The sequence below is a fragment of the Argentina silus genome (assembly GCF_951799395.1).
Source record: "Argentina silus genome assembly, chromosome: 5".
In the NCBI taxonomy this organism is placed as follows: Eukaryota; Metazoa; Chordata; class Actinopteri; order Argentiniformes; family Argentinidae; genus Argentina; species Argentina silus.
The window spans coordinates 5,643,627-5,662,726 of NC_139659.1; the positions used below are offsets into that span (position 1 = coordinate 5,643,627).

The window sequence follows — 19,100 nt, forward strand, 5'->3', positions numbered from 1 at the left end:
TGTTCTATTGTTGGGAGATCTCACCTCATGTTCAGAATATTTATTGATAAACTGTTGAATTATCACATCACACATGCCACATTACACATGTAGTGAATAATGTAGCTGTTGGGATTAAGACCTAATTTAATGGCACTGGAAAGTGAATTTTCCAGTAGCCTATGTAAAAGTGGAGATGGAACGCACTCAACCCATAGGCCTATTCCTCCCCCCCAAAAGACCCATAGGCCTATTCCTCCCCCCCAAAAGACCCATAGGCCTATTCCTCCCCCCCAAAAGACCCATAGGCCTATTCCTCCCCCCCAAAAGACCCATAGGCCTATTCCTCCCCCCCAAAAGACCCATATGTTTGAAGGGTGCTTGAAGCCCTAAGAATCCATAATCAAATGTAATACAAGAACCAATGCAGTCCTGTAGCCCTTCAGTCATGCCCATGGCTGGATTCGATACCATGTAAAATGATCAGTCATAGCTTACTGAAGAAGCAGCGTCACAAACATTATCCTATGAAGACCTAGGTGTTGGTTGAGTGAAAAGAAGTGATGAAATGTTATTGAAATATAGGGTTAGGGTTAGAGTCACTTAAAGAAAAACTGTATTTGACCCTCTGGACCACTTTGTGCTTTTAGTTCCCATTAAGGCGTTTTTCTCTTGTAGTTACGCAAAGCTCTCAGGGCACTATCTTGTCTTTGAATCAAATTATGAGGAAGTCTGGAACATAATGCATGTTGCCTTGGCTTCCTTGTACGATGCATGACTTGTAATGTTTCTAAAGAAGTTGTCATTGTCTAAAAAGATAAAAAAACAGAGATAGAATTGATGTATGGCACATTCTAATAGATTTGTTTGTTAACGTCATAGAATATAAAATATTCTTGAATATAAAAGTAACTACTGATAGAGGATTATTTATCAAACATACAATTTCAGTTGACGCAATATTGATTTATTTGATGGTGAATGCTTGATATTCTCAAAATGCTTGGTATTCCCTCTCAGCCCATGATCACCTACCAAACATGACAGACAACATATTTGTGGTAGGAGAGTGCGGACACTTCGTGTTAAAGGTTGTTGATAAAACAAAAGAGGAAACATCACCTAGAGCTTGTATGTTTTGTTCTTGCAAAAAGACAAAGCAAAGATGATTCAGGTGAGGAGGAGGAACCAGGAACAAGGAAACACATCCCATCGTAAGTGCACCTGAGAAGGTGACAGCTCAGGTACATAAGGGTTGAACAGACCAAAGAGAGGCACCCGGATCAATTTGGAGCTCGCAGGTAAACCCAAACACTCGCTCATCATCTCTCTTTGTGTCGTGCTTTTGTTGGATGTACCTTTTAATGTTCTGCTGTTTCGGCTGTAGTTGAGTGTCTTTCTTCTTGTAAGGCTATAATTTGTATTATCATTTTGATTTTGCTGATCTTGCAAATTGTGATGTGACTGGAGAGTAGACAGTCTTACCTGGCATCTATTTGGTTTATGTTAGAGTGAGTTAAAAGCTAGATATTGGACAAATCTGAACTGTGAGCTTCTTAGAAGTCTGGATTGGGACCCTGAGCTAGGTGCCTATGAGACTGAGTGATGATGTATCCTACATTGATATGCAAAGTGTACTAAGTGTTACCGATTTGTGTTGACAGCAAATCATTTTCACTTCCACTTTTTTAAAACCCTCAAGCTACATATTTTGCATACATTGTTTAACAACAACCCAAATTGATTTTTTCTTTTAAAAAAAGCCAGAATCTGTCAAAAAGGAATATTTTTCTTTCTTAATAATTGACAACAACAGAAAATGATTTGTTTTGCGAAAAAACCGGGGCCTAAATAGGGCCCATGATTTCGTATGCTCCAAATCTGTAAAATCACTTTGAAACTATTTTTATGACACAGGTAGTGTCATGACAAGTTGCACATGCCAAAATGTAATGTTAATCAAGACTTCACCTCCCATAGGCTGAATTGGGAGAACTGTGCCTTTTTCTGCTCACCTATAACATTTGTAATTTTAAAATTTGACACCATATAAAATAATTTAGAGTAGTTTTTCAGTTCAGAGCATTGTTTTTTTTTTTTTACCCTCAATGTACCACTTGGGGTCTGGCCAGACCCCTGTTGGTAGTTTTAGGGTTAACTTCTAAAATAAATCTTTAATGGGGATGAATATCACAGCAGAGTGTGTTGTTTTCATATTGCTGCTATATACACATATAAGTATTGCATGTTTGAACTGCTTATGATAAAAAACACTGTGTGTGTGTGTGTGTGTGTGTTTTCAGAGATGAAGTGTATTCTCTGCCTTCTGGCCTTGGGTCTGTACCTGTGCCTGATGAGCCAGGTTAATGCCGGTGAGTGACATTTTCCACATCACTTTTGTTCCTGAATGATCGAGCATGACTGCAGAGCTGTGCATTGTCAACAGAGAGGAGAGAGAACAGATGTAACAGATACATTGGTTAAGCGCTTTTGTTACGGTGCTCTCATCCATATTATCATATCATAATGTTATCATTAGATTAAATTAATTCAGATCATGTCTTTGTTCACGTTTTTTGTTATCACTATTTCAGTAAATTTGTTTTACAAGTTATTTAAATTAATATATTTAAATTTCAATGGCTGTGTTCCAAAAAATGCATTCTTGCACTCTATCTGGAGTGTATACCAAGTACGGTACTGTACAGTATATGCTGGAGATCGAGTGCCAGAACGCATTTTGGAACACAGCCAATTACTTTTGACAAATATACTAACAGTATTTTGCCCTTCAGTTATAGAAATTGAGAGAAGGTTGTTTATTTTCTCCCCAGAATCACACTTGGACAGGAATTTCATCCTTAATGCTGTGAATGAAGTCAAATTAAGAGTGGACAAGGACTATGAGTACTCCAGGAAAGAGTAAGTGTGCAAACCCTTTGACATTATCAATAGTAGCCTGCGGTATAGCACACGGCAATCATATACTTTTAATTGTACCAAAGATGTACGCATATCTATTTGAGTGTGTATTTACACATACTGTACCAGTTGTCTCCTTCACCATCTGTGTGTGTCATAACAGCCGTGTGTCTCATTAGGGGAGAGAGTAGAAGGGTGTGGTACTGTATCCTCATTTCCACTCTGCTGCAGGAGCTTAGCGCGAGTGAAGAAGAATGTAGACAATCCTTCAAACACCCTCCGGTTGCTGAAGCAGCCGACCGGGGACACCCGCACAGCGGTGCGTTCTGCAGACTACATGGAGAACACCATCAGACTGATCGAGGAGAGGTCGCTCCACAACCACCGCATTCAGAAACGCTCCCTCAACGCCACAGGTCTGTTGTTTCCCACACACACACAGTCACATCTCAGCTGCATCCGTTTCATCTCCACATCACACAGCTCACTTACTATTGACCTCCTACACAGATCTGATCTCTGCTGAGGATCTGGAGACTATTGCTGATCTGGTTGGCTGCTCTGGCAGGGCGCGCCCCCCTTCATGCTCCACCCTTGCCAATCTGAACATTTTCCGCACAGCCACCAGCGTCTGCAACAACAGGTGAGCCAGCCAAGCTACAGCCACACATACAGCACCAAGGCATGTCAAATGTAAAGATATTATCCTGTTACACCAAAATGCAATCAAGATAACAAAAACAAGGCAAATATCAATGCCCAAAACGTTAACATAATCCTTTATTAATATTCATAATAGAACAGGTTTTGACATTAGTCATTCATATCTGTTTTCCCTTCACCCCTCCCTAGAGAAAATACTCGCAAAGGCTCCTCCAACACCCCTTTTGTCCGCTGGCTACCTGCTGAGTACCAGGATGGCATCTCACTGGCCAAGGGCTGGGACCCTAAGCTGCAAGTCAATGGAAACATACTTCCTCTGGTAGGACAACAGTGCCATCATTAACTACCAAATATCACATGATTATCACTAACATCCTTGTCTTTATAAGTGGTAGTTGAAGTATCCACTTTCTACTTGTTCTCGTGAAGAGATAAGCCTTAGTGGTGCATGTAATATTTTCATCACTCTCACCAGTGTGATCCCTTTCCCCATCTCTCCAGGTGAGGGAAGTGTCCAACCGTATCCTGGCCACAGCCAACGAAGATGTGGAGAATGATAACCTCTTCACCCACCTGGTGACCATCTTTGGCCAGTGGACTGACCATGACCTGACCTTCACCCCCCACTCCCCCAGCATCCGCTCCTTCAATGACGGCATCAACTGTGACGAAAGCTGTGATCGCACTGAGCCCTGCTTCCCCATCACGGTCAGTTTCTTCTCCTAGACACACGCATGCACGCTCGCACACACATGCACTCTCATTACCCTGGACTCTACAGTAGAGTAACATTACATGTTCATTTTAAATGGCTTAGTACAAATGTATTGTATTTACTTGTATTGACTTTTCTCCTGAAAACAAAATGGCACTACCTTTTTGAGAAACCAATGTCCTAACTACTCCCCTTCTCCTCTGAAACAGATCCCAGAGAATGACTCTCGTTTCCGCAAGGAGGAGTGTATACCCTTCTTTCGCTCTGCCCCAGCCTGCGGCACAGGCACCACTGGCTTCTTCTTTGGCAGCAGCAACGTGCGTCAGCAGATGAACTCTCTGACAGCCTTCATCGACGTGGGCCAGGTGTACGGCTCTGAGGAGGTTCTGGCCCGTAGCCTGCGAGACCTTACCAATGAGAAGGGCCTGATGAGGGTCAACACCCGCTACACCGACAATGGACGTGAGCTCCTGCCCTTCTCCACCATGGAAGCCAACATGTGTGCCAACCGCGCCCGCATCACCAATGACAGCAATGCAGAGGAGGTGCCCTGCTTCGTGGCAGGTGAGTGAAAACATAACATTCCATACATAAACTTAATACACACCATTATTTCTGTTAGCAAGCCACTCAGGCCATTACTCATGTGTGATGTACAGTAGTTAGCATTCCCATACACACAGATCCAGGTGGTGTGGATTTCAAGTTGGATTCATCCTTGGTTAAACATCCTTCAAAAGTCCTAAATAAAGATAAAACATTTTCTTGTTGTGTCCCAGGTGATGAGCGTGTAAATGAGAATATTGCACTGACCTCCATCCACACACTGATGGTGCGTGAGCACAACCGCCTGGCACGCGCCCTTGCCAAGCTCAACCCCAAGTGGACTGGAGAGAGACTCTACCAGGAGTCCCGCAAGATCATGGGTGCCTACTTCCAGGTGAGCTCAATGAGATGATAATATAACGCATGTGGTAGCCACAATCACACCATTATGGTGTTGTGAGACACATGTACACACATGGCTACCTGTTGGCTGATTGGGTAATTGAAGTGTCGCCCTCCCCCTCTCTCATAGGTCATCACATTCAGAGACTACCTGTTGCACATTGTGGGCCCAGACTTCGTTGCCAAGCAGCTGTCAACCTACCCTGGCTATGATGAGAATGTGGACCCCAGCATCTCCAATGTGTTTGCTACTGCCGCTTACCGTTTCGCTCACTTGGCTATTCAGCCATTCTTTTTCCGACTGGATGAGGAGTACGCAGAGAGCACCAAGTACCCCAGCCAACTGCTGCACAGGGCCTTCTTCACCCCCTGGAGGATTGTCTTTGAAGGTACAACTCTCAGTGGCATTCACCTTCAGTTAACTTTTACATGGCAAAGTGTAGACCCAAAATATGTGGTGAATATTATAAAATGAGAACTATATGGATATATACACCTTGACAACTTGTGTCTGCTTATATCTGCAGGTGGTTTGGACCCAGTTTTGAGGGGGCTGGCGGGTCGCCAGGCCAAGTTGAACAGACAGGACCAAATGATGCCCGACGAGCTGAGAGAGCGTCTGTTTCAGTTTGCCAGTGACTTGGCTCTAGACCTGGCCGCTCTCAACCTGCAACGTGGCCGTGACCACGGACTCCCTGGTAGGACCCTCTGTCTCAGTCTCTCTCTCTTTCTTGCTTTATCTGACTCATCTAAAACCTCTCATTTTTAGGGGTCTTTTAATTCATAAAATGAACATGAACCTTTTTTTTATTCTACAAATGTAAAAACTACAAAATCATTTTAGCTGGAAGTGATGATGGGACGGGTAAAACTAGCTGGGCTGGGTCAGGTACAACTATTTCACCCAGGCCTGTATTAGGATGACTGTCTATATTTGATTTTCCATTTCCAAATCAATTAGCCTGATACAGCAGCCTATTGGTGAACCACCACAGCTCCCCACATTGTCTGCTCTGTGATATCTTTATGAGAGGCGGCAATTTTAATCCTCCTCCATTCCCTCACCTCTTAGGTTACAACAAATGGCGTGGGTTGTGTGGGCTCTCCCAGCCCCAAAACCTGGAACAGTTGGCTAAGGTGTTGAACAACACAGTACTGGCAGAGAAACTGCTGAACCTTTATGGAACTCCAGACAACATTGATGTGTGGCTTGGTGGTGTGGCTGAGCCATTTGTCCCCAATGGCAGAGTGGGGCCCCTCTTCGCCTGTATGATCGCCACTCAGTTCCAAAAGATCCGTCAGGGAGACAGGTGAGCAGGGGGAGAGCTGAGGTCAGGTCTGGGTCTATTTAGAGACAGGCACTATTTCCATATGTATTTTCACGAGGCATTTTCAGGAAAGATTCAGCCCTGTCAATATCAGTAAGTCTTGTTTTAGAGTTAACACATTTTATTTTTCTTTCAGATTGTGGTGGGAGAAGGATGGGGTCTTCACACAGGATCAGAGAGAATCTCTGAGGAAGACATCCCTGGCTCGAATCATCTGTGACAACACTGGTATCACAGACGTCCCTAAGAGACCCTTCCAGTACCGACCCCGTGGGAATGGTTATGACCGTTGTGAGGACATCCCTGCCTTCGACCTCAGCCCCTGGGAGGGTTAGTTCTATAACTTCTGATATTATCAATACGTGACATGCTGTTCTGTCTGTAATATTCCCAATGTGTGGCATATTGGTGTGAAGTAGTGTGCTCTCAGGACATAAATATTTGGTCAACATTTGGGAGAAAATAGTAATGTTAATTGTGATTTCTCATTGTAAAGGTTCTTCATCAGGTGAAGGAGGGCAAGGACAACAAGGACCACCAGGGCCAGCAGGTACCAAGATCCCATCCTCTACCATTCCTTTTCTCCTCCATGAATACTCACAGATATTATTTGTATGATTTCTGATATATTCCACTAGTAAATCTTGAATGTTGGAGGCTTGCCCTAGTGATGGTAGTTGCTATAACCATTAAAGACTATAATAACAGTAGTGTTAACGTGATTCATAACCATGTCTCCTGTCACACAGGTCCCATAGGGCCTCGTGGTCTGACTGGTCCTGCTGGACCACCCGGCTCCATCTCTCCGAAATCTGCCTTCGCCGTGCGCCTGGGCTACAACTTCCCTAAACCCGGCCAGCCCATCATCTTCCGTGAGGTCATCTATAATGGACAGAAAAACTATAACACCAATTCAGGGGTCTTTTCCTGTGTAGAGCCAGGCGTCTATGAGTTTGAATTCCATTGCACTCTGTACCAGAACACCGGCAATATCGACCTCAAGCGCAATGGAGAGCTGGTGCTGCACTCTTTCACTACCCAGCAGCAGGGCTACACCACGGCCACTGGGGGCACACTGCTGCAGCTCAAGAAGGGGGACAAGGTCTGGCTAACAGCAAACTACGGTGGCAACGGCCTGACTTCTGATAGCTTCTTCTCAGGCCACCTGCTTTTCACTGTCTAGACCTCCCCACCCTGGACACTGTTACAGTGTTTTAGAAAGCCCTCTTTTGAAATTCAGGACATGCTCTTTAACTTAAAATCTTAATCTCATCTCAAAAGAGAGGGAAAATCAATGCCCTAGTTTCTTCTACGTGCACTGATAAGAGGAGAAAAAGAGTGGGAGAGTGCATTCCACATTTGTCTCTCCCTTTCTATCTTCCTCTGTGTCCTCTAGCTTCCGCTTTTTTAACCAAACCAACACCCATATCTGACAAACATTCCAATGTTTGCCAGACCCACTAATGTTCTCTTTTCCATTCAATGCTGTTCACACAGATTAATATAATCATATCAGTGAATTTAATGTTTTGATGTGTTGTATGCATTATTGATTTATAAATGTATTTTCATTGGTCATGTTCTTTGACTTTCTTTGCTTTTTCTCAACATGATATCAATGACTTCATATTCAAGGTTTTCATTATTTCATCACTCACATACACGATAAGCTAATATATAACAGTTATATACAATGATATAGGCTAGGCCTACTTTAAGCCATTAACATCAAAGACCTTACTTGATTAATACTTCATTAATGACCGAACATTTTTAAAGTGAGATGTTATGTTTTGTCAAAAGCCGCAAAAGACAGGAAATGCAAAATGAGCACCACCACCCATAACTTCACTCACTAACAAGGTTTTTCAGCACACAGCTTTGATACCTGCTATAGTATTGTCTGTTGGTCTACTGTACTTCAAACAACATGCACTCACCACTGGGTAGGTTGCTTAGGATTCAAGGCTTCTCTCAAACAGCCTAATTCATACTCCTCTGAGTGATATTACAAACCCATAGAGGTCAGGCTGCATACAGAAAAATATGCTGGTCAACATTCCATTTAATGGGGCTGCTGCTGTAGGTCTGACTAAGAACACTTTTTGATTGTTATGCTAATTTATTAAGGTACCTGGTAACCGCAAACGGTTGAACTAATGGTTTCAATATGCTGGGGATGTGTAGACATTGACACAGTGAGCAGACATACGAAATGACATACACAACGGCTGAGAAATTAGCCAAACCCATTTGGAATTTCCAATGGTTCAGGCCATAATTTGGCAATCGCCCAATCCTGATTCCCCAGACTGCACATACTACGCTTGCGTCTCAAATGGACTCGGTTTCCAGGACAACAACGCTGTCAACGTGGTTTATTTACGTAAAACAAAAATGGCCTCTTACATTGAGTTTGTGTCAATCTCTTATCTCTAATAAAGGCAACATATTGCATTATTCTTCACAACGAACAAAAGACAACTGCGGGAGCCTCCGTCTCTGTACAAGTGAGTACAGTTAATAAGTACAGTAGGTTACGATCTAACACTAATATATGGCTATCCCCTGAACATGTTTCCTACATAGCTAGCTTAGCTAACGTTAGCTAGCTTAGCTAGCTAACAATGAGTTCAGGGGATGCTTTGCTAGCCACATGTTGTCACTCTGAGCCTGATGGCTTAGTTTACACCTTACTTCACAGAAGTACATGCACTGGCTTAAATTAATGCTCCAATTTATAGAACATTACACCCCCTACAGAATAATGGAATTCCTCCCTGTACTTGACCCAGAGGACAGACCACGGGAAGGAATATGGTAAACAACATATCAGTTACACACTAAAACACAAACACTGTAGTCACTTACTCATCAGTACAGGCCATTGATAATACATAGTTTATACAAGGTGTTAACTACATGTGGTGGCAGAATGATGTTGATGAGTGTTGTTGTCCACAGGTATGCCCTGATCCCCAGAGGTGGAGGTCCTGGGGTTAGTGTGGGCCACACCTGCACATACACCCCCGCAGAGAAGGATGGAGGCAAGGGAAAGATCCTCATTATAGGAGGAGCCAACCCAAATGGGAGCTTCTCAGAATCCCATGTCATTCATCTTGGTAAATAATTATGACATCAACACACCATATGATGTCATGTTTTTACTATTTTCAGTGTTTTCCTTTTCTTTTTTTATCTCTATGGTTACATACAATGTCCAAGGCCAGTGGTATTCCACAGTACTTGTGTGACAGTGCCTCATATGTCTCTCTTGTCTCATAGTCCATGTCTTAGACTTGTAAACCCTAATTCACACTACAGAGCCAAGCTGAGCTGTACTGGGTGGGCCTGGTTACGCATCCACCATGGTTGCTGAAACAGTGCTGGATAGGAAAATACCCAAACTACCACAATATAGTTTGGGTCGGCCCTGTAGTGTGGAAAACCACTAAATGTATCTAACCAAAAGGCCTACATCACTTTCACTTTAATACATTTTAACCAGCTCTAGTCAACTCTCATATCACTGGCTCCTTGGTTGACAGTTCCTTTCTTGTTTGTCTCCCTGCTATCAGACGGCCACGAATGGGACATCCCAGAGTGGGCGGGACTGGAGGCGCGGTACGAACACTGTACCTTTGTGCCTGAAAGCTGTCTTCAAAGCCTGTGGGTGTTCGCTGGGGCACAGCAGACTGGGAAACTCAACTGTGTACAGAGTGTACAACTCACAGGTAGAGGGAGAGCAGAGTTTGCTGAGTGATATACTGAATGTCAGTTTGTACTAATAACCTCTGTGTGCAGAATCTGTGTGCATAAATAAGCGCACACATAAATAAGTCCTTGAAGAGAGATTTATGCAACTGAATAACACTGTCTAAGTCTAACAGGAGTGTATCATTGTTAACTTGTCTGTGTAATATGTTATCTCAGACCTTCCAGTCTCATTATTATATGTTCAGGGGAGGCTGGTGGAGGTAGAAATCAAAGGACGGGCTCATTGTCATGCATGAAATAGAATTAGGAATGCTATCAAACACATGAGGAATAGAATTTCTACCTCCACCACCCTCCCCTGCAGCTGTTTAATGGTCAGCCTGTGTGTTTGTATATGTGTCCAGACGGAGGGTCCTGGAGAGGGGTGGAGGTGAAGGGGACACCCCCCTGTCCCAGGACGTACCACACTACCACAGCCTGCATAGGGGATAGATTGTTTGTCTTCTCTGGAGGAGACACAGGGACCACTCCTGTCTCTGACCCCAAGCTTCATGTCTTTGACACAGGTCAGTAATCCAATGACACATTCAATGAATCAGTCAATTTATTTTTATTTGAGCCAACATTAACAACGATTCAACACATCTGACACACAACTCTGACAGAGAGGCCACATCATGAATAGACAGCACACACACCATCCATCCCAAGTAATGCTTGTCTTTTGTATGTCACTTAATCTGTTTTCCTGTGTGTGTTGTTATTGTCCCCTCTCTCTTTAAGTGAAGTCAGGTCTTCTTTGTTATCCCTAAGAGGGAAATTTGGATGGCATTTATAACAGGCATTCAAACATACAACATGTTACAATTGGAAAATACAGAACAAAAACCCTCTGTAAATCTCTCTACAGTCTCCTCCACCTGGTCCCAGCCAGACACCCAGGGCAGGGCCCCTCCTGCCAGGCACGGCCATGTGGTAGTAACAGTGGGGACCAAGCTCTACATCCATGGAGGCATGGCAGGAGAGAGGTTCCACAGCGACATTTACTCACTGGACACCAGTAAGCATGACTGTACACTTGAAAAGATAGGTCTTGATTTAGTTGTATTATAGGACAATTTCTTTGATAACCAACACTCTGAGATCACACACACACACACACACACACACACCTGTTTTCTGCTGGGCAGCCTGCTATGTGTATGACACACACACACAATTTGCAACTGAAATTTGGCATTCCATGGTGTGTGTGTGGTGTGTGTAAACTACTTGGGTCTGTTTTCTCTAGGCAGTATGAAGTGGGAGAAGGTCCAGGCTAAAGGAGACATCCCTTCAGGAGTAGCTGCCCATTGTGCTGTGGCTCTGGGGAAAAACATCTACATTTTTGGAGGGATGACCTCAGATGGGGCCAGCAATTCCATGTACAGGTTTCACTGTGGTAAGGCCACATCATTACTCTGCTCTGTTGGAAACGGCCCTGAATGATGTGACAGAACACCGCTGAACGTTTGACAATTCCACCCCTGGTGGGTGTAAAACCATTAACATATGAATGCAATCTCCCTGTCAATTAACTGATCATATATAAGCATCAGTCTGAAATCTCTCTCTCTCTCTCTCTCTCTCTCTCTCTCTCTCTCTCTCTCTCTCTCTCTCTCTCTCTCTCTCTCTCTCTCTCTCTCTCTCTCTCTCTATCTCTCTTTGCAGATAAGAGGCGTTGGACCCTGCTGAGGTTTGAAGGGGACCTCCCCCCCAACAGACTGGACCACTCAATGTGTGTGTTGCCCTGGAGGTTGAGGAGGGCTGAGGGGGGTGGAGAAGGGGCCCAGGCCCAGGGTGACCAAGCCCAGAGCCCAGCATCAGAGACTGTTCATTTAGCCTTCGTGTTCGGAGGCATGGACACCCAGGGAGTCATACATAGTGACTGTGTTGTAACTGTACTAACGTGACCCTGATAGAGCTGGATTGACACGTACAATGTGCCTGAATGTAAACATATTTTTGATTGTTTTTGTTGTCAAATAAACACCAATATTTTGTAAAATACCATCTACTTTTGTAGTTATTACTATGTTAAATGGTGGATATGGTGATGGTGGGTTACTTTGATGTATGTGTCTGCATCACAAACAAGAAGTTATATGATGACCCATCAGGCTTTTCCAGACAATGCAGCAGGAAGCCAGCCTGCGGTTGTGGCTAGATAGTATATATAATGTATGTGGTGATGTATTTCAGAGAGATGTTCCAAGTTAACCCTAACCCTTTAAAATAAAAGCATGATGTAAGAGATGTTGGGTAAAGTGATGGGATCACAATATTTTCAGAATAAATTACTAAATATTATGGAACCAATTTTTTTTTTTTAAAGTAATTATAATTATTATTTCATTTGCATATTTGTGCAATTTAGTGTTTAAAATAAATGTTTGGGTCTTGGACTGTGTGATAGAAAATGTTTGATTTTTACTGTGGCCAAAACAGCTCTATCTGGACTGCATACAATGGACCGCACACAATATTTTCCCAAGGCTAAATTTTATATTTAGACCTGAATACACAGACACAGTCATGTCTTTGATTTAACAACTTACAGTTACATGAGAGGTGTGCGTTTCATTTTCGTCAATTGTATCGTGGTTCTGACTTAACTGGTATTTGTTTGATTTGAAAGCTGAGCATTTGTTCATTCAAGAGAATAGACTTAAGTTACTACTTTTTATTTGAAGCTTGCTTTTTTCATTCGAATGTCTGTGAGTTTCACCCCCCATAAAAAAAACTGTTCCACCGAAAAGATAGCTGGTAAACATACAACAGTGCCCAGGTGAAATCTTGAATACGTGAATCTTTGGCACCACGTTACCAACACGGAAATCGGTCGAGTACGTCATCTTCGCAATCTCACAAATATCTCTAACTGGGGGAAAGGCCACTGACGCTGTCATTCTTGCAGCCCTGGACCCATACAAAGTAGCATAGCTTGATGTCCCTAGTCCTGTGAAGTTGGAACTAATCTGCAGTTTGAATCTTGCGAACGCAAGTGTAAATAGTCCTCACTTTGGAAAGAACGTTCACCAGCATTTATCCACATTTTCTCCACCCTCTGCAGAGATCAGACGGTCCAGAATGTTGCAAAACACAGGGTAAGTTTAACTCGCTATCTTGCATAGCTAGCTAGCTAGCTAACGTTAGCTCCTCTCCTTCAAGATCTTTGCTGACGAAGTTTTTGACTGATTGTATACGCTTATGATATGTGTTGACAAGCGATGGCTACAATGAGAAATCCAAATTATAGCGTGCAGTCTAAAGCAGACTAGGCTATGGAACTCAGCTGCCAGTCTCCAGACGGAAGAACATTGGACACATCTTGCCTGTGAATCTCACCTGCTGGAATAGCTAGTAGTTTCAACATGTGTTCCACAGGTAGCCAGTAGTTGCAACATTCAATTACATTGTTTATTTCCAGGTGGCATTAAAATAGCATGTATTATTATTATACTTTTAATACGGATGAGATGCGGGGCAAAGGTCACTGACTGAGTGTCGCAGCAAATGACCTCTGCTCTACAAAACCATAATAGCTACAAAGGTAGTCAAGGTCTTATACACACGGCCTCCTCATGAATGGCAAAAGGTAGAGGGTTTTCCTTTTTAAGTTATTTTATTAATTGTTATAACCGTTATTGCTCACAAAATGTGTGATGAGAACCAAAATGAGTTGCAAGAAAATTGCATGGAATTGAGTCTATTAACTTTAATATCAATCAAAATGGTACCTCCATTATGGATTTGACCCCATTGCTGACAGACCCTTGACAGGGTCTATGTTTGTTTCAGACCAATGATCAATTGAATGATAATATGATCAAAATAAGTATTTGGACAGGACTTGCGTCTCTTGATGAGACCATGATGTTGCTCTGAATGTGTACTGATTGTGATTTACAGAAAACTTGCAGGCTGTACCCTGTTCATCACTGGAGCAAGTCGTGGTATTGGGAAGGCCATTGCCCTCAAAGCTGCCAAGGATGGTGCCAATGTTGTCATAGCTGCTAAAACTGCCCAGGCTCATCCCAAACTGCCTGGGACTATCTACACAGCTGCAGAAGAAAGTGAGTTGCTAGTGCTTTGTCTTGCCAAAAGGTCAAAGGGATTTTTCGTTATGCAAATGTAGCTCTTGCTTACTGTGTTCTTAACCATTTGGCCCTGTGTGTTCCTGTTACTTGTAACCTGTGTTGTGGCAAAGTTATTTGCAATAACACAGTATGACTACACTACCAGTAATTCAGTTTCATGACAATTCAAATTGAATGCCTTCTAGACTGCATGAGAATGTAAGCAATTGTATGTGCATATGTGTACATATGTACCTCATGATCAGGAATGAAACTGTAAGCTGGTTTCAATACCTCTCCCTGTCTGTGTCCTAGTCGAAGCAGTGGGAGGAAAAGCCTTACCATGTATTGTTGATGTCAGAGATGAGAAGCAACTTGGAGATGCAGTGGAACAGGCAGTGCAGAAATTTGGAGGTAATCTACACCCACACACCTGATGGAACACCGCTTTAAATGTTATTATAATGGTCATATTGATCAATGGAAAATGTCATAATAGATCATGCTTATCCTCAGATTATCAATGAATTCAACAGACAGTTAATGCCCTGTCCATCGATGGATGCTCAGTACATGTATTCATTATCTCATATGCTTGTTGTATTAATGTTAACATTGTATTGTGTTCTGTCTTGGTCGTTTTATAGGTATTGATATTCTGGTAAACAATGCTAGTGCGATCAACCTGACAGGAACTCTGGAGACGTCCATGAAGAAAGTGGATCTTATGTTGGGTGTCAACCTTAGAGGGACCTATTTGACGTGAGTCAATCCTCATTATACATATACCAGAATGGTTGTGCGAATGGTTTCGTCAATTAATACTTTGAGCTGGATTGTGGTATTGGACTAGAAAACCGCACTTGGAGATTGAAATGAGTTGCTTAAGTGAAAGGTTACCGTAGTTATTCTAGGCTTTGTGGAATTTCCCACAGCCTGCTTTTGTCACAATTCCTTTTTCACCAATTGGGGATCATTGATTTAAGTAGGAGTAGGACTCTCCTGTGGCCATGTGCAAACAGGTGGCAATGCAAACTTGGCTACAGCGCTCAATTCTTGCCATCTGATTATATTTGTTACACAGGGTTAGGGTTAGACACGTCTTGACAATGTTATACATCTCAAGGGATTTAATCCTGTCACCAGAATTTCAAATACATGACTTGAATGAACAGAATACAGTCGTGCTGGATCATATAAGCGGATGATGTCCATGGGACAAGTAGCCGCCTGAACTTGACAAATACTATAGGTCCTGTCGTGTTTGTGCTGCTGTTGTCTCAGGGGTGAATAAATGATGGATGAAGTGCTCCCAAATGTATTATTTCTATTGCAACAATGTCTCAGTCCAGATGTTGCTATAAAAACACACAAGTTGGGTATGGATCCTACTTTTCGTTATTTCTCTTTGTACTACTTGTTGTTTTTTATATTCTGATCTTGAATTGTTGTTTTATCAGGTCAAAACTGTGCCTCCCACATCTTTTGAAGAGTAAAAACCCTCACATCCTTAACCTCAGTCCACCACTCAACCTTAACCCCATCTGGTTCAAAAACCATACAGGTACGCTACGTGTTAGTTGGGTTACAGAGTGACTGGGAGGCCTTATTCAATCTAAACCAATAGCTGAGTTTCTGGGGTCAGTCAACGACAATGAATGTTTTGAACTGTAAGAACGCAAGGTTGGATTCATGTTTACAATATGAAATAGAAAGAACATGGACTGCATGATGATTCAAATATGTCCTCTTGCAGTACAACAATACTGTTGTTTGCGGCTTACCACAGGAACCTGTTTACCGGTTTTTATTGAATATGGCCTGTTGTGTCTGTGTTGGAAAAGGCTAATTAATTTACTTTTATAATGTTATAAACATTTTTATTTTTTTAAATATATTTTTTAATCTAGTGTACTTTTCCTTTCTCCAACATTCTCTCAGCATACACAATGGCAAAGTATGGAATGTCTATGTGTGTGCTGGGCATGGCTGAAGAATTCAGAGGGTCGATCGCTGTTAATGCCTTATGGCCTAAGACAGGTAAGTGCTGCTTTATGATATCTTTTACAGTATTACTGGTCTCGGTAGGCATGAACAGGCTATTCGGCCAGGAGTAAGATGATTGTTACTTTTTCCTCGGTATGAACACCAACAAGTACCTTCAAAATAACTTTTACATTTGTTCGGCCTGAGAATGACAATCACAGGTGTTTGCTGAAACACATACAGATCTGGGATCAGGCTGGTCCTCTTTGGTAAAACTGTTTTAAACTCAATGTTCCTGATTGTTGTATCATGCTGTCCTCTGCTCCAGCCATCCACACTGCTGCCATGGACATGATGGGCGGCTCTGATATAGGCAAACAGTGTCGGACGGTTGACATCATGTCAGACGCTGCCTACTCCATCTTCTGTAAGCCTACCACCTACACTGGAAACTTTGTCATTGATGAGGAGCTGCTGAAGACAGAGGGGATTAAAGACTTTGATGTATATTCAGTCTCTCCAGGTACGTGCACAGGGATGCTGGCAGTGAAATGTTGAATTTAACGTTGCACATATTGGAAAAAAGTATTTCTGACACCTATAGGTAGAGGCTTGAGTAGGAAGGACGCCACCGATCGTAAGATAATGGTCTGGTCATTTCATCAACATGCTTCCATCATTAGCAAGCAAATATCTCCCAAAATCCAATAAGTACTCCAAAATAACAAATACCTGCCACAATGTTGCTGGTCATTTGAGTAATTATGTACTTATAATCTTATTATCTTAACATTTAGATAATAAATGTAGGTAAGTAATACAATAAAAAAAAATATACTGTAAATATATTAGTTCAGTGTCTGTTGAATGACTGGCACATACTGTACCTGAATATAGGTGAAAGTGTAATTTTGAGACATGTTTTGGTTGTGTTCACAGGACATCCACTACTGCCTGACTTCTTCCTGGATGAGGAGCCTGAGGAGCTGGTGAAACACATGGAGGATCATGGTGAGCACAGAGAACTTTTGGACCATACCAAGAGAAACATGGGATTCATGAGTGTACAATGCATCATAACATTTATTTTTGATAATGGCCAATAAAGGCCTCATATGTAAACATTAGGAGATATATATATGTACGCAAGTCCCTTGTAATTAATATATTGTGATGTTGCTTATTCTGATTTGTGTCCACAGGTGCCACCCCGATTTTTAAGGCTGGGAAAACCAGTACGGAATCGCCAACAGTGGCTAGTGGACCCATACAGGACACGTTCAACATCATCAAGGGTGTCCTCAATCCTGACATTGTCAAAAGCACCCAGGGAGTGTACAAGTTTGATTTGTCTGGTGAGATCAGTCTTTTCAACCCAAACATTTGCTATTGAAAATTATGTTTTTAGTAACATTGAAACTCAAAATGTGAATATATTTATCTAAGTAAATGCTGGGTCAGTATTCGACATTTGGGAATGTACTGCTACTGTATCTATCTGTCTACATCCCATCTGATCCTTCCCATCCTGGTCACCATCTCTTCCATAGACTTCCATCTCTGGGACTTTCCCCCACCCCACCCCACCCCACCCCACCCCACCCTGTCGCACACACACACACACACACACACACACACACACACACACACACACACACACACACAATGCAATGACAGTGTAATTTATAATTATTTTAAATTATTCTAATTTATAGTGTACATGCCCCATACCCATTTCACAGCCTCTAGCCTCATTGCCACTTAGCCTCGCAAGCCTACAAAATGTATTGTTTTATTGTCCTATTTTGTACATTTGTTATTGCTGTTTTGTTAATATTTTGTAAATTTGTCAATGTTTGCTATTGTTTTTTATGTCCCTTGCACCAACCTCACCAAGTCAATTTCCTGTATGTGCAAATATACTTGGCCAAATAAAATAATTCTGATACATTGTGAATTTAAGGTGAGCATGCAGGAATCTGGTACCTTGACCTGAAGAACGACGCAGGCAGTGCAGGAAGTGGGGAGCCTCCCTTCAAAGCCGATGTGATAATGAGCATGGACAGTGCCGACTTCATCAAGATGTTTTCAGGTGTGTCAGACAGCTGTTTACTCGCAAGGAGTCAGTGTTCACATTACAAACCAGCACATAATCTTATATCATACTACAGGACATTAATTCTTACTCTAGTCTACGTTATAGTGTTTTTTTTTCTCAGTATTGTTATGCTTTGTTTACAGGTCAACTAAAGCCAACCATGGCTTTCATGTCCGGAAAGCTGAAGATCAAGGGAGATATGACCATGGCTATCAAGATGGAGAAGATGATGTCAATGATGAAGTCTAAACTCTAATCGAAATAATAAATAATCTAATGAAGATTAGATTCCAATTAATGTGCACAGTTTAATCCTAATGTGTGTGTGTAATAAACTGTCAATCTTTTCTAACATGCAGTTTCTAATAAACTAGTATTCTAATTGTACAGCTGTTTAAAATCTATTGCAACAAATCTTATTCTTGGGTTTTCCATTCTTTGGGTTATGCAAATAAAGACTCAAGGAACAATGTTGGAGTAATGGTGTAATATTACACTCATAGAAAGTTAATATAAATTCTCTAATAGCTTTTCATTTCTGGTGATGGCACCCTTGACATCATGGGTGGAGAATAACTTGTATTATTGGATGGAAGAATTTGAAGAAAATAAAGGCGATGATTGGT

The 19,100-nt window shown here is 42.1% G+C and overlaps 3 protein-coding genes across 3 annotated transcripts; all 3 read left to right on the forward strand.

The window, feature by feature from the left end:
- The first annotated feature begins 1,205 nt into the window (after positions 1 to 1,205).
- On the forward strand, positions 1,206 to 8,131 carry LOC310805261 (eosinophil peroxidase-like). The gene is made up of 15 exons (XM_083670858.1): positions 1,206 to 1,280; positions 2,283 to 2,351; positions 2,814 to 2,901; positions 3,133 to 3,317; positions 3,412 to 3,544; positions 3,754 to 3,883; positions 4,066 to 4,272; positions 4,489 to 4,843; positions 5,059 to 5,219; positions 5,358 to 5,616; positions 5,755 to 5,925; positions 6,300 to 6,537; positions 6,692 to 6,885; positions 7,052 to 7,105; positions 7,305 to 8,131. The coding sequence occupies exons 2-15, from the start codon at positions 2,285 to 2,287 to the stop codon at positions 7,736 to 7,738; spliced, it is 2,676 nt and encodes an 891-aa protein (XP_083526984.1). The 5' UTR covers positions 1,206 to 1,280; positions 2,283 to 2,284; the 3' UTR covers positions 7,739 to 8,131.
- Positions 8,132 to 8,947: 816 nt separating this feature from the next.
- On the forward strand, positions 8,948 to 12,321 carry rabepk (Rab9 effector protein with kelch motifs). The gene is made up of 8 exons (XM_083669826.1): positions 8,948 to 9,065; positions 9,319 to 9,375; positions 9,520 to 9,677; positions 10,134 to 10,289; positions 10,677 to 10,838; positions 11,183 to 11,332; positions 11,564 to 11,713; positions 11,983 to 12,321. Exons 2-8 carry the CDS (start codon positions 9,323 to 9,325, stop codon positions 12,222 to 12,224), a joined length of 1,071 nt encoding a protein of 356 aa, XP_083525952.1. The 5' UTR covers positions 8,948 to 9,065; positions 9,319 to 9,322; the 3' UTR covers positions 12,225 to 12,321.
- A 916-nt stretch (positions 12,322 to 13,237) lies between these two features.
- Positions 13,238 to 18,861, forward strand: hsdl2 (hydroxysteroid dehydrogenase like 2). Its single transcript, XM_083669466.1, has 11 exons — positions 13,238 to 13,418; positions 14,224 to 14,387; positions 14,706 to 14,804; positions 15,038 to 15,152; positions 15,851 to 15,954; positions 16,332 to 16,430; positions 16,705 to 16,899; positions 17,316 to 17,387; positions 17,579 to 17,731; positions 18,340 to 18,468; positions 18,618 to 18,861. Exons 1-11 carry the CDS (start codon positions 13,402 to 13,404, stop codon positions 18,728 to 18,730), a joined length of 1,260 nt encoding a protein of 419 aa, XP_083525592.1. The 5' UTR covers positions 13,238 to 13,401; the 3' UTR covers positions 18,731 to 18,861.
- Positions 18,862 to 19,100: the final 239 nt, after the last annotated feature.

Coding starts and splice junctions, on each gene's coding strand:
- LOC310805261 (XM_083670858.1), top strand. CDS start 2,285: ATGAAGTGTATTCTCTGCCTTCTGGCCTTGGGTCTGTACCTGTGCCTG. Junction 3,318..3,411: donor ACGCTCCCTCAACGCCACAG/GTCTGTTGTTTC, acceptor CCTCCTACACAG/ATCTGATCTCTGCTGAGGAT. Junction 6,538..6,691: donor AAGATCCGTCAGGGAGACAG/GTGAGCAGGGGG, acceptor TTTTTCTTTCAG/ATTGTGGTGGGAGAAGGATG.
- rabepk (XM_083669826.1), top strand. CDS start 9,323: ATGGAATTCCTCCCTGTACTTGACCCAGAGGACAGACCACGGGAAGGA. Junction 9,678..10,133: donor ATCCCATGTCATTCATCTTG/GTAAATAATTAT, acceptor CCCTGCTATCAG/ACGGCCACGAATGGGACATC. Junction 10,290..10,676: donor ACAGAGTGTACAACTCACAG/GTAGAGGGAGAG, acceptor ATATGTGTCCAG/ACGGAGGGTCCTGGAGAGGG.
- hsdl2 (XM_083669466.1), top strand. Junction 14,388..14,705: donor CTACACAGCTGCAGAAGAAA/GTGAGTTGCTAG, acceptor TCTGTGTCCTAG/TCGAAGCAGTGGGAGGAAAA. Junction 14,805..15,037: donor GGCAGTGCAGAAATTTGGAG/GTAATCTACACC, acceptor GTCGTTTTATAG/GTATTGATATTCTGGTAAAC.